The 13724-nt window shown below is 47.0% G+C and overlaps 1 protein-coding gene across 6 annotated transcripts in view; it reads right to left on the bottom strand.

Moving 5' to 3' along the window:
• Window positions 1-11210, bottom strand: part of KCNK10 (potassium two pore domain channel subfamily K member 10) — a 133703-nt gene extending 122493 nt beyond the window's left edge. The window contains exons 1-2 of one of the 6 annotated variants that reach the window (XM_059373572.1): window positions 11160-11210; window positions 7620-7772 (exon numbers count right to left, since the gene is read on the bottom strand). In XM_059373572.1, the coding sequence (XP_059229555.1) occupies window positions 7620-7662 (43 nt within the window). In that variant the 5' untranslated portion in view covers window positions 7663-7772; window positions 11160-11210. The other 5 variants (XM_059373571.1, XM_059373567.1, XM_059373570.1 and 2 more) reach the window with 5 other exon arrangements.
• Window positions 11211-13724: the final 2514 nt, after the last annotated feature.

The following is a 13724-nucleotide window of genomic DNA, read 5'->3' as shown; positions in this document are numbered from 1 at the left end:
GGCCCCTTTGCACACCGGAGGAGGGTAAAACCCAGGGGTTAAATGAGCTGCCCAAAGTCACACAGTTAATGATTGCTATGGTTCATTCTAGAAACTGTTTTCCCCCCATATCCAGAATTTTCTATACTATATTGATATGCTTGCCTTGAGGTGTGGGGTTATTGTTTGATGATCTTACCGATTTTTAAAAGCCCTCAAGTGGGGTGCCTGGGTGGCTCAGTGGATTAAGTCTCTGCCTTCGGCTCAGGTCATGGTCTCAGGATCCTGGGATCGAGCCCCACATAGGGCTCTCTGCTCAGCAGGAGCCTGTTTCCCCTTCTCTCTCTCTGCCTGCTTCTCTGCCTACTTGTGATTTCTGTCTGTCAAATAAATAAATAAAATCTTTTAAAAAATAAAAATAAAAAAAAATAAAAGCCTTCAAGCGGGGCACTTGGGTGGCTCAGGTGGTTGAGCATTTGACTTGATTTTGGCTCAGGTCATGACCTTGGGATCAGGGGATTGAGCCCCACATTGGGCTTCACGCTTAGCACATAGTCTGCTTGTCCCTCTCCCTCTCCTCCTCCTCCATCTCTCTCTCTCTCTCTTTCTCAAATAAATAAAATCTCTTAAGGTACCCAAAAGCAGCAAACCAATCTCAGTTTTCAGCAAAAAATCATCCACAAGTGATCGCAATGATGTAAAATGCTCATAAAAGCCAAGACTTAGTGACAGCCTACTTTTCCGTATGTCCTATGCAAGCAGTTACTCTTTGCTGTAGGCTCAGCTTTACAAATACAGAGGAAGGCCACAGCTCACCAGAGAATGATCATTTTACATTTAGGTCTTATTTTTCCACCGAAACCTCTTGACAGTGCTTTGCTTAATTCACACAAGTGCAATCAAAACCAATCTGCTATCAATCCACCTTCATTCTGTGCTATTAAATTGTCAGGTAACGGGACTGTGAGCAAAACATCATAATTACAACTTCCTTCCATGATCTGTGAGCACCTCCACCTGAAGGTTCAAGTCTGTTAACATCAAATCCTACAGTCCATAGAACCATCCCTCCCTTGTCCATTAGAATGCCAGGTTCTCCTTCATCTCTGCTCTGCTAAACATACTTGGTCTGTGTAAAACCAAACCTCCAAAGAAATCTGCCCAGTGGCCAGTGACTGGCCCACCAGTGGTAGAGACAGAGATGCTGTTTGGCCAGATGGGTTAATGAAGAAAGGAATGAGTAGAAAAGGCATTCTTCTTCCTCTTCTTCCTTCTCCTCTTTCAATCTCCCTTCCTCTGCACCCTCCACAACTCCTCTTTTTTCTTTTCTTTCTCCTGACAATGAGTTTCCCCAGTCCCTGAGCTCTGGGAGCCTCACCAGGCAAGACCCAGAGGTCCCAATAATTTAAGAGATAGATTTAAGAGGTAGACTTAAGAGATAGACTCAAAGAATATATAAGGACCCCTGCTCTAGTCCAACTCCACCATCGACTAACTATGTGACCCCAGGTAATATATTTTTTAATATATGTAAAGCACTTCACAATGCCTGACACATAGTGTTACAAGGCAGGAGATATGCTACCTCCACTCCTGACCCTCCTCCTGCCTCCACCCCCTGGCTAGGAAAGACTGCCGTCACCCCCACCTACAAGAACAATTGTGCCCGAAGTCAGAAGCATCTTACTGGAAGGCAGCTCAGTGGTATCCTGATGCCTGTCAAGTGGGGACAAAGCACTGACTTCATTGAATAAGTATTATGAGAATAACTCTATGATATAATGTGCATAAAACACTTGGCATGCAATGATTTCTCATTAAATGTCGGTATTTTTATCGGAATCTTTTCATTTTTAGCACCATCAGTTGTGACTGGAGATGCCACTTGTGTATGTCTTCACTGTGTCAGGCTGTAAAATGTTGGATTCGTCTGTGTTTACCTCTGTGATATAAATATATACAATGATGATCATATAGAAATGTATTCTCAAAGCCAAGGCAAGCTTCACAGCCCTCCATCCTGACCAGAGTTCCTTCAAGATCCCAACATGACATTTTAGACGACTGCCCACTTGACACACGTCTCAGATGGCTCAGGACAACCCCCCTTCTACAAGTGCCGGACTGAATTCATGAGTTTTCCCACAAGACTGGTCCTGCCCTAGCTGCCTTCCCAGTCATTACATGTCCACACTCTATTCACATAAAACCTGTTGATTTTCTGTCATCCATAGCTCCCTACCCAATCCACTTCTCCACCTCACAGCTAACACCCTGGTCCATGTCACCATGCTATCTGGTCCCTCACATCCACAAGAGTCACACAGCATTTGTTTTGAAACTGAGTTCAGATCACATCTCTCCTCAGCTTTCCGCGGCCTAGGATAAAAACAACACTCTTCCTCCCACCCCACAGCCCCCACCTTACCTACAACAACACGAGGGTCTGACCCTATGGCTCCACCAACCACACCTCAAAACACACACTCTCTTGCTCTCTGCTCTAGCCAGGGAAACCGCCTTTCAGTTCCTTAAATACACATGTTCCCTCTGCCTCAGGGCCTTTGCACTTGTTGTTTCCTCTTCCTATCAGTTCACCTCCTCAGCAGCCAATTAATCACTACATCTCTTCCAGGTCTCAGTACAAGTGTCTGACTACTTCCCTGACTACCCACCCTCCCTGATCCTTGTCGGTATCTTCTATCACTTTCCTAACACCCTGATGCTCTCCTTCATGAAACATACATAAACATGTAATTATGCCCCATTCTGTGCATTGATTGATTTAGGTCCGTCTCCTTCACCACAAACTTAAAGAAGGTTTTGTCTATACTATTCTAACTATATCTCCAGGGGCAGCATTTGGTAAGTAGTAGGTATTCAATGAATACATTTTACAGGAATAAAAAAAAATTAAATTAAATTAAAATAAAATAAAAAGCCAAGACACACTTTCCAGAGATCAACAACAACACTGGATTGGGTTTGTGTTGCAGTAAGGTGTGACAGCTTCAGCATTGAAATAGGCAACACGTCTTCCCTCATTCTGTAATAGCCGTTTATAAGACATTTACTCAACAAATAAGTGTGTTTCCTCTTTTCTGGTCTGGAGAAAAAAATGAATGCACTTGTAAAAAAAAAAATTAAACGTACCTACTACACACATCAGATAAACAGATTTTAACCCAATACACACAGAGGTGTTGCCCAGTGGGACCCAGCTTCAGAGGAGCTGAAGAATTCTTGTCAAAACTGGACACTTGGTTTCAACTTGTTCTGCTCCCACACCAATCACTCCGGAGGGGTCTTAACATCTGTATGCTAATTACAGACACGGCGGTCAACGCTAGGCACACACAAATCTGTCTTAGTCGCTCGCTTTTGCGCGGAGGAAACACTGTCCAACATTCATCAGAGCTTGTAAACCACACTACTGTTCAGGCAGCCACACTCCTCGCCCCCTCCCCAGCCCTTGCCAGCCCCACCCTTCTCACAAACCCTTCCGCCCTCCCACTTCTACTCCGATCTGAGCCAAACTAGCTGCCTGGTTTGGTAATAAGATTGAGGGAAGACTTCAAAGGCCCCCTGGGCTCCATTATTCCACATGCCCTCTGAGAAGGGCCACCTCCAGGGACCATTGCCGCAGATCTGAGCCCCACTTGCTGCCAGGAAACCTTTCCCACTGAGGACACCCTGGGCAGGCGGCGCAGCTCCAGATCCAAGGGGAGGCACCCCACCCATCTGCCAGAGAGACAAAGATCACCAGAAACAAAGGACACACACACACACACACACACACACACACACACACTCGCACACAGAAAGTCAAAAGCAAATACCGACACTTGGTGTGATTTCAAGCCAAACAGCCGGCTTGTGTATCTTTAAATAGGTTTTTGAAACAATCCAGGAGGGACAATGATTATGTGGTAATGACAGGCACTATCTGGATTTGGAACCCACGCTGCCTCCGCCCTCCTCCCACCCGCGCTGCGGTTCCCAGGCGCATTTTCCAGCCTCAGGACACACGCCGCCAGGAGCAAGAGTGCTTCCACTCACGGAAGCGCGCGCGCGCAGGAGATGGAGGCAGGGCGAGGGCCGCCAAAAGTAGGAAATACCAACCTTTAGGATCCCAGTTCACCTGTTTTCTTGGAGTCTCGATTGGAAATTTCATTGCTCCGTTGCCCAGAGGGGAGGAAATGAAAAGAATCAAAATAATAATAAAGTCCTCAAGCTTTACACGCCTCGGTACAGCAGTCCAACAAAACAATTTCCAAGGATGGGGGAGCCTCGGACTGGCTCGTGGAGGAACCCCAGAGAAATATAAGTGGGAAAGACTGGCTAAAAGGAGAGGCTGGAAACGGCTTAGGTGTTGGCAACGGTTGAGGGGAGGCCAGCTGCAGCCCCCTGGGTGGAAGGAAAAGTAAGACTGGCGAGGGGTGGATGGAGAGGGAGGCTCGGGAAGATAAAAGAGCCAAGCTGCTTCCCAAACGCGGTGGCGGCAGGTGGGGGGCTGAGCAGCCGGAGGGCCGGCGCGAGGGAGAAACCCACTGCAGTGTCACTCCAGCCCCCGAAGGCGTGTGCGCACACACTCCCGCACACACACACTCGCCCGGGCGCGCGCTCCGGCGGGCACGTCAGCCTCTCTCGGCCGCGCACAGAGCACACGCCCCACCCCGGCCGCGGCTCCTCGCCCCCGGGCGACGCCCCCCACTCCCCACCCCCCGAAAGCCATTGGACGCGGGAGTGGCGCGGCACCCGGGGAGCGCGCGGTGAGAGGGACCCTCCCCGCAGCGCGCCGCAGACGCCGCGCCACGGCGGGAGAGCGCGCGGCGGGTGGAGGCGCGCGACCACGGAGGCGCGCGGGGCTCGGGGCGTCGGGCCGGGAACCGCGACCTGCAGTGGACTCGCCGGCGGGGCGGCGGGGGCGGCGCGCGGCGGCGGGCGCGGCGGGGCGGGGAGCCGGCGCCGGGCGCGCCGCTACTTACTGGCTCGGCGGGCCGGCGGGCGGGCAGGCGTGGAGGCGGCCGCGGCGCGCTCGGCGGAGTTGCAGCCGGAGACACGCTTGGCTGCCTGGAAGGCGCTGCAGGAGGCGGAGGAAGAGCCTCGGCGGCCCCGCCGCAGACCTCGGCCTCGGGGATGACCTCTTGTCACAGCTCCCACCCTGGGCCTACACACACACACACACCCTTCTTTTCTCACTTCATTTTTCCACTCCAGCCCCCTCCCGCGCCCGGTTCTCCCGCCTGCGCCCCGAACCCGCGTCCCCAGCGCACTCGGAGGAGGCCGGAGCCAGCCATGAGCCTTTTGTTCTGGGACCGCTCCGCGTTGGCCGCGCTTTCCCCGCCCGGGGAAGCTCGCTCCCCAGGCGCAGCCCGGTCCCTTCCCCAGCTACCTGCCGCCCGGCTGGGGCCGCTGCTCGGAGGCCCTGGAGGCGGATGGAGAGAGACACGCCACGGGCCCCGAGGAAAGTGGAGTTGCCAAGACCTAGCGGCCCCGGGAGCCCGGGAGCCCTGCAAGGACAAATGCGAAGGGACCGCACACATGTTCCCGGAAAGAAGCTGAACCTGGCGCCTTTCCCCTACCCCCACGGAGGCCTCGATCTCCAGAAGATCCAGGTGGTGCTGAGATGCTCTTGAATGGGCCACTCGAAGTACTGATACGAAAGATGCTTACAAATTACTTCAGCTCCTAGCAACAAAGACTTGCACATAGTAGATGTTCAAGAAATACTTGCTAAATGAAAGCATAAGCTGCATGAAGCAGTGTTGGACAGAAAGTAATTTAAATTACTGTCCGTTCACTGTCCACTTGACGTATATCTTGAACCCCCTTCCCCATGCCATCACTGTGCCAGGTGCTGGTGGTAGAGCAAAGTGGTAGAGCAAGGAACGACATAGATATGGACCTTGCTTTCATGGCTCTTGCTGTCTAGTGCTCAGGAGGTCCGGCTAGATTTCTCTCTGCCCTCACTTATGAAAGAGTAAGTGACTGGCTTATCGCCCAGCCTGCCCGCTGTGGCCCTAAAACCCTACGCTGGCAGTTGCGCTCTGGGTGCATGCCACTCTAGGGCACCTTGAGGCTTCTGGGAGCCCTGGTACAGCGGCATCTTTCTTATCATCTCCCCCCACCGTCACATCCAGGTTTCTGAGTCCCAGAGCAAGAGCTACAAGAGGTCCACTGTCCTCTGCAAGAAGGGTTGCTAAGTGCTTTGTCACTAACCCTGCAGGCTGCTGGGACCAGAGCACTGAAGTCTCTGCAGACCCCAGTCAGGCACACCTGGTACCAATCTGATGGCACTGCTCTGGACTCCCTCAGCCCTGCAGACACAGATTCCCAAGACACCTGACTGCCACCCTCTCTGGGACTCCACTTCCACACTTGGTTTCCCTCTACTAGAAGGCTGAGAGGACGGATGAGACATGGAAATGAGACAAACAAGGAATTTCTGCTTCTCCAGCCATGCCCTCAGAGACACTCGTACCCATCAATTCTGCTCCCCCCAACCCAAAGGGAACTGTTTTTAAGCTCCTGAGACAGTCTTCAGAGCCTCACTGTGCCCTCTCCTCAACTGCTCACAGGCAGGAGGGCTCCACCCCATCACTGCAATGCAATGTTTTTACTTGCATCTGAGTCAGAGAGAGGTGCCCCCTAGGAAAGATACCCTCTCTCCCAAAGCCTCTGAGGTCAGGGGAGCAAGACTGGCCCCTCACAGCCTCATACTTCTCGCCACTTATCTTCCCTATGTCACACTGAAGAAGCTCTCACCGGCCTCATTTTACAGATGAGAAGATCAAGGCTCAGAGAGGTAAAGGAACACACCCAAGGTCACAACACAGAGAGTCAAACCCAGCTCATCTGGTCCCTGGGTCCCTGAATCTTGACCCTGAAACTGTCAGATGGGTTCTTTGGGGTCATGATGATCTAAATACTGTATTATCTAGGACTCCGCCCCTTCCTCTTTTGCTGAATGAATTGGGCTACCCTGGTGCCCTGAGGCCTCCCTCAGGGAATTAGTTCACTATCAGAGGTAAATTCCCATGGCACAAAATGTAGCCTTTGGGTACATCATTCAGTCAATCAGCAAACATGTATTGAGCAGGTCTTGCGGATGAGATGATTGTAGGTTTTCGTCAGAAGTTACACTGGGCCCGTGGAGAACCTTCCCCCAAGAAAAGCATCAGCAGGATGGTTTTAGGAAGTCTTGGGATGGACCTACTAGGATGAGGGAGCGGGATCAGGGGTCTGGAATGCCTGATGTGCGTTGAGGACTTGCCCTAGTCAAAGCCCTTAGGATCCTCTGCTAAATCACTTGCCCCACCCCCCAGCCCTAACCTCTAGGGCTTTCTCTTTCCTCCACTTCCATTCTCTCTTAGTATGTGGACAACACGAGTAGGGAGGGATCCACCAAAAATTAAGTAAGTCATTTCTGCACCCCCTCCGCTAACGCACCTGAAATCAAGTCCCAACTCCTAAACTGCGTTTGTGGAATGGACTGCGGGGATGGAGTTATAAAGGGAGAGCCCCCCACAAACGCCCCAAGAAAAACAACTTGGCACATTAACCCTTTGTGTTACTGCAATCCCACTCCACCATCGTCAGTTCTTCCCCTTCGTTATTACGCACTAGATTCCACTTACCCCAAGAACGAGGAAAGAAGTGGACTGTGTTGAGAAAAAACATCCAAAAAAGATGCCGCGCCAAGCGGTTCTCTCTCCCTCCGTGCAGCCGCAAGTTCCATGGCTATTGCTGCGGGCGGGTTAAGTCTGGTGGATAGAGACCGCCTCGGGTTCCTGCGGCAGGAAAACAAAGCATCGTGGCGCAAAGTCAGCCTGCACTGACGGTGCCCCGCCAGCAGCCCCGGGCCGGCGGCGGCCGCGTCCTGGGCGCATTCGGTGGCAGAGGGCGCCGGTCCTTGCCGGGGAAGCTTTGCAGTGGGGCGCCCCGGGTCTCTGCAGCTCAGAACCTGCACTAGTCGCCGCACCGCTTTAACGACCGCCGTGTGGCCCAGCGCGGGAGGGCTGGGGGAAGCCGGAAAACCCCAGTCACTGACCGAGAGGAAGTTTTCCGCGAGTTAGTGGGTCCCCTACCCCTTCCCCACGTCGCAGTCCGGGACGAGTGTGAGAGCGAGGGGTGCTGCCTGCCGCGCGAGGAGTCGATCTCTCCGAGTGGCTGGCAAAGAACAGCTCAGCCAGAGAGGGGAACCCGGAGTCCGGCGTGAGGCCGGAGAACGTCCTGGACCCAGAATAGCAGGGAGTGATGAAGCAGCTTGGGGAATCCTGCTTAGTGCTGGTTCGGCAAACAGAGGCGGGAGGATGAGACTCTGCTTTGAATTCAGGAATACCGGAATGAATTCATTAACCTGCTTTGAATTTTTCCCTTTGGTTTCATCATTTCTCCCTGAAGTCCAGAAGAAATCCTCGCCTTCCAAGAGCTTCCCCACCTCCAAGATACCTCCAGGCCCTCTCCTCCAAAGAACCGCAGAGAGGGGTCCCTGTCCTTCTGTGAGATATCCCCACACACGCACCCCCTGTGGACCTACTCTGTGATAGAATTGATGAGCTTATGCCTTCAAGTTAACTTGAATTTCTTCTCCGAGAAACGTTTTCCCCAGCGAAGTTCCCACTTTGTTCTCAGCGTTTAATCACTCCTCCCTTTGGCTTCATGTCCCAACCAGCATCTGCAAAACACACCCTTAAATATATGTTGCTCTAATCCCGGGTTCTGCTTTTGGCTTGGAAAAGCCAGAGACACTTCAGTAGCTAAAGGGCAGAGGGTGTCATATGTCACACTACTCAATAGCAAACTCTGTGTGCTGAACCCTGAAGATTTATTTTGGTGACTCAAGCCTCTGGTTACCCATGAATGAAGACAACATTTATGACCTCCAGAGAAATTGTGCTTAAAGCATCAGGCTGATGAATGTGTTTCATAGGAAGGAACTGCATTCCTCTTCCCTTGTAAGTTTCTCTATGTTAAATTTCAGTCCTTAAGAAAATAGTATTTAAGCTCCCATAAGGCACTGCACCCAACATTTTACCAAATATATGCAAAGCTGTAATCCTGCTTCTTATAGGACACGTTTTAGGGTGATTCCCTCTGATTTACCACCAAAACATAATCCTAGGTTTTTTTTTTTTTCTTTTAAGAGATGGAGCTGAATTTTATTGGCTTTCCCCTCAACTTTTTTATTTTTAAAGCTTTCAAACACAGAGAAAAGTTATAGTTGTTTGGTTAATAACCAGGATGCAAATATTGCATTTCTTTCTTATTTTTATGTAGTGTATTTTATTCTAGAAAAGTGTCTTCATTTTTTCATGACAGTGACTTTTTCAAGAATCCAAATTCATTTGCTTTCTCATAATGTTTAATGTCATGATGTAGCTAAAGATCAATTGAGCCAAAGAGAAGAAAATGATTTCCTGATCACAGAAGATCATTAAAAGAACTCAACACATTCTATAAATTCAGTGTCCATGACAATATCCACGGGATAGAAGGCAATTGTATCCCTGCTCACTCAAGTTTCTCCCCAGACTTAGTCCTAGCCTTAGTCAAATAACTTATTTTTGTTTCTTATCCCCCAAAAGGCCATCCTTTTGGGGTTGAATGAGCACTTTCCCATTTGCACACCAATTGGACAAGTGCATATGGTTATTTTATTAAATTTCAAAATAAGAATTCACCCAGGCTACACACCATTATACCTGAGCTCAGATTTTCATATCATTGTGGAAGGTTTTAACTTGAACCAAAACTTTAAGACTTGTAGAAGTCATGCATGGTTTCAATAACCTATTTATTTATGGGTGAGTCTAATTCCTGAAGTCTCTCTGCTTGCAAAGAATTGAAATTCCTTTAGAGGGACCTACTGTCTCGGCATATTGACAGGTGCTTCTCTCAAGCAGCCAATGAAAGTCCTGGGAAAACCTGGCCAATAGAAAAACTTTTGCTCACTATGGGGTGGGACAGAGTCTCAGCATCCAATGGGAATGTTTGAAATATATTCATTTAATTTTTGCTGCTTTAAAGCAAATATTTGTCTGGTCAAAAATGATTATAACAAATGTAGTGGTAGAACTTTCCTCTCTACCATTAAGCCATCTAAATGTTTGCTGAATCATAGAATGATATTTGGAAGATGTCATCTCAAGGTACTTCCTGGTTCGGTTTTCCACCTCTGCAAAGGGTTCCAGTTTATATGACCATTCAAGAATACTGAGTGCAAGAGACTCTAGGAAACAAGCTGAGGTTTGCTGGAGGGAAGTGGGGAGGAGGGGGGATTGGGTGATGGGCATTAAAGAGGGCACATGATGTGATGAGCCCTGGGTGTGATATACAACTGAGGAATCACTAAATTTACCCCTGGAATTAACAATACAGTATATTTTAACTAAATCGAATTTAAATAAATAATTTTTTAAAATACTAAATACAAAAAAAAAGTAAACACATCTAGTGAAAGAGATTATAAATCCTGTATTGATGGGCTTTTTCGAAATTTAAGAAACTTTGCTAAGCTCAGATTTTTTTTTTTTTAACTTCTGGTCTAAATCTTTTCCTTCCTTAAATTTTTCAATACTTACATACGGCGATGAAGAGCAGCAATACCATGACCTATTAAGGATTAAATTGTCCAACATCTTCTTCTTCGTGTCAGGTAATTTTTTCTACACTTTTGTCAATAGGTACAAGAATTTGGCCTATCCATACTTTTCTTAAAAAGCATCTCTTTCGGGGGAGCCTGGGTGGCTCAGTGGGTTGGGCCTCTGCCTTCTTTGGCTCAGATCATGATCCTAGGGTCCTGGGATCAAGCGGCATCTGGCTCTCTGCTCAGTGGGGAGCCTACTTCCCCCCCTGTCTCTCTGCCTGTCTCTCTGCCTACTTGTGATCTCTGTCAAATAAATAAATAAAAATCTTAAAAAAAAAAAAAAAGTCATCTCTTTCGGGCACCTGGGTGGTTCAATCAGTTAAGCATCTGCCTTTGGCTCAGGTCATGATCCCAAGGCCCTGGGATTGAGTCCCACATCAGGCTTCTTGCTTAGCGGGGAGCCTGCTTCTCCCTTTGCCTGCTGCTCCCCTGCTTGTGCTTTTTCTCTCTGTCTCTGACAAATAAATAAATAAAATCTTTTTTTAAAAATAAAGATAAGCAATAAGTACAGAGTATTTGACCAACTTACACGTATTTTAGCCAGCCATCCTCTTCAGAAGGAAGTGCAACCAAGCAGGTGAATTGTGCCAAGCTTCACTCAGTTTCTTCATCTGCAAAATGGGGTACTAAATATCTGGCTACTTGTACCTCCAGGGTTGCCTAAGGAAACAATGGTGCTTTGTGAAAGTGCTTTGTAAACTGTGCCTAAGGAGACAATAGTGCTTTGTGAAAGTGCTTTGTAAACTGTGCAGATTTAAGAGATCATTATTACTTAATCCTGATGGATTAGGATTTCTTTCTTACTCTGCCAGGCACATAGCAAGCACTTTTTAAGAATACCCCCATTTATTTCTCATAACAATCCTGTAAGATGGGTATTATTATCATCATGATTTCATTTAAAACAATCCCTGACATATATTAGACTCCTAAATATTTATTAAGGGAGAAATTGGAGCTTGGAGAGGCTGATGGATTGTCTAAATAAACATGGCTAGTTAGGGATGAAAGTAGAAATCAAACTAGGCCCCCACTCATCTCTAGATTAAAATACCATTCCTTACCCAGAGCTAATTGCATAAAGTTATCTTGATCTATGGAGTAGTCAGTTTCATGGAAAACTGCAACCTAAACCATCTGTACCCTTTTCCTGTTACATTGGCATCTCCCCACCTTCTGGGGTTCCTTATATTCTTCCTCCTGGCAAAGTGAATATGAATCTTAGACCATCAGGCATTATCAAACAAGTAAAAGATTAAGGAAGAGGTGAGCAGGAAAAGCAGTGCAAAAGCCTGCTTAGGGTCCCAAAAGTCACACCAAATCAAACCAAATGTTCCACCATCTTAAAGTAGGTAGTCAGAGAAGCAGTCTTGGTGGAATTACTTTGACTTTTCCAGGTCTTACTCACTTCTGCACAACCGCATTATGTTGTTAGGCCTGCTCTGCTCTTCCAGTGGTCGATTAATAATGCTGATTATAGAAAGAGGATCTCCTTCCAGTTTATGTAATACTTCTATATTTAGATTCTGATACTGTGTTTTAAAAATAGTTATACAATGTTACTGATACATATTGAAATATGGATGCACTCAGACTTGCAAAATAATTACTGAAATGCACCACTCTTCATCAGGAATCAAAGTTAAGCTGACGACTATGATTTCTAGGAGTCTTATTATGTTTTATATTTATATTTATATTCCATATCTTATGGAAGATAATTCTTTTTCATTTTTTTTAAACATGGGGCACTATTTTTTTAATATTTTATTTATTTATTTGACAGAGAGAGATCAAAAGTAGGCAGAGAGGCAGGCAGAGAGAGAGGAGGAAGCAGGCTCCCTGCCAAGCAGAGAGCCCCATGCGGGGCTCCATCTGGGGTTCGACATGGGGCACTGTTTTTCAAGAAGTTTCCAAAGAGCCATATCCTTGGGTTCCAAAAGTTGTAAGTGACCATAACCTTCAGTTAGAAAGAACCCAACATTTTTAGAAAACCACCATCAATTATTACCCCATCATCCACTGCATCCTACTAAAATTTTGGCTCATAAGAACCCACCAAATTAAATCTGCCCTCAGCAACATCTTGGAAGGGTCAAATACTATATTTACTAGGGTATAAACAAGGTCACTGCAAGTTTAGATGGCCACTGCTGTTCTATATGATAATATTAACAATGTTCCTCCTAGCCTATATGACAATTAGAGAATGGCACTCCCTCCAGTGGAAAAAGCACCATGTCCCTGGCTTGATTTGTAGACAGTGTCTTTGTTCAAACCAGAAGACACTCTTTGGGGATGGAGGGTAGGGTATCAGGAAACACAGCAGCATGTCCAACACTTGGAATGGACTTTAGTTCTCATTCATCCCCTCAGCTTGGTGCAAGGCAGAAACTTTGTAACTATATGCTCTGGCCCCTTATATAAGATATACAAATGGATACATTCAGCAAGAGTACATGATGGGTTCCAATTATTCAAGGTCAGATTTCTGAAAAACCAATATTTAGTACTTTATACCATACACGAATTCAAAATGGTTTTAAAAGAATTTATTTATTTATTTTGAGAGAGAGAGCACACGAGCATGTGAGTGACTGAGAACAAGCAGGGAGAGAAGCGGAGTGTGGAGCCCGACTCTGGGCTTGATCTCACAATCTGAGATCATAACCTGAGCCAAAATCAAGAGTTGGATGCTTAACTGACTGAGCCACCCAGGTGCCCCCAAATTAATTTTAAAAGAATCTATCATTATTATTTATTATCTTATTATTATGTTTGTCATTTCTGGACATGTTTAGGTTCTCTTGTTTTCATTATTTTTCTCAGTTAGTAGAAGATCAAATTATCATAACTCTGTAACATCCTAGCCAAGTTCTTTCATGAATTCCAAAACATTAAGCTCAAACTTAATATGGTATGATGCCTCCACTGATTCTGAGCCATGCATGATGGAAACAAATTTAATTCTAAAATATTAATATCAAATATAATTTCATTCTAAAGTATCACCTTCTACCTCTGACCAGCTGGATAATTTGTTATTGTATTAGAAAAACTACTGAGAGAATCTGAAACTTACAGAGATGTTTTG

Source organism: Mustela nigripes, chromosome 13 (genome assembly GCF_022355385.1).
Source record: "Mustela nigripes isolate SB6536 chromosome 13, MUSNIG.SB6536, whole genome shotgun sequence".
NCBI lineage: Eukaryota > Metazoa > Chordata > Mammalia > Carnivora > Mustelidae > Mustela > Mustela nigripes.
Note: the sequence above shows the minus strand (reverse complement) of the source record. Positions and strands in the feature narration are given on the sequence as shown.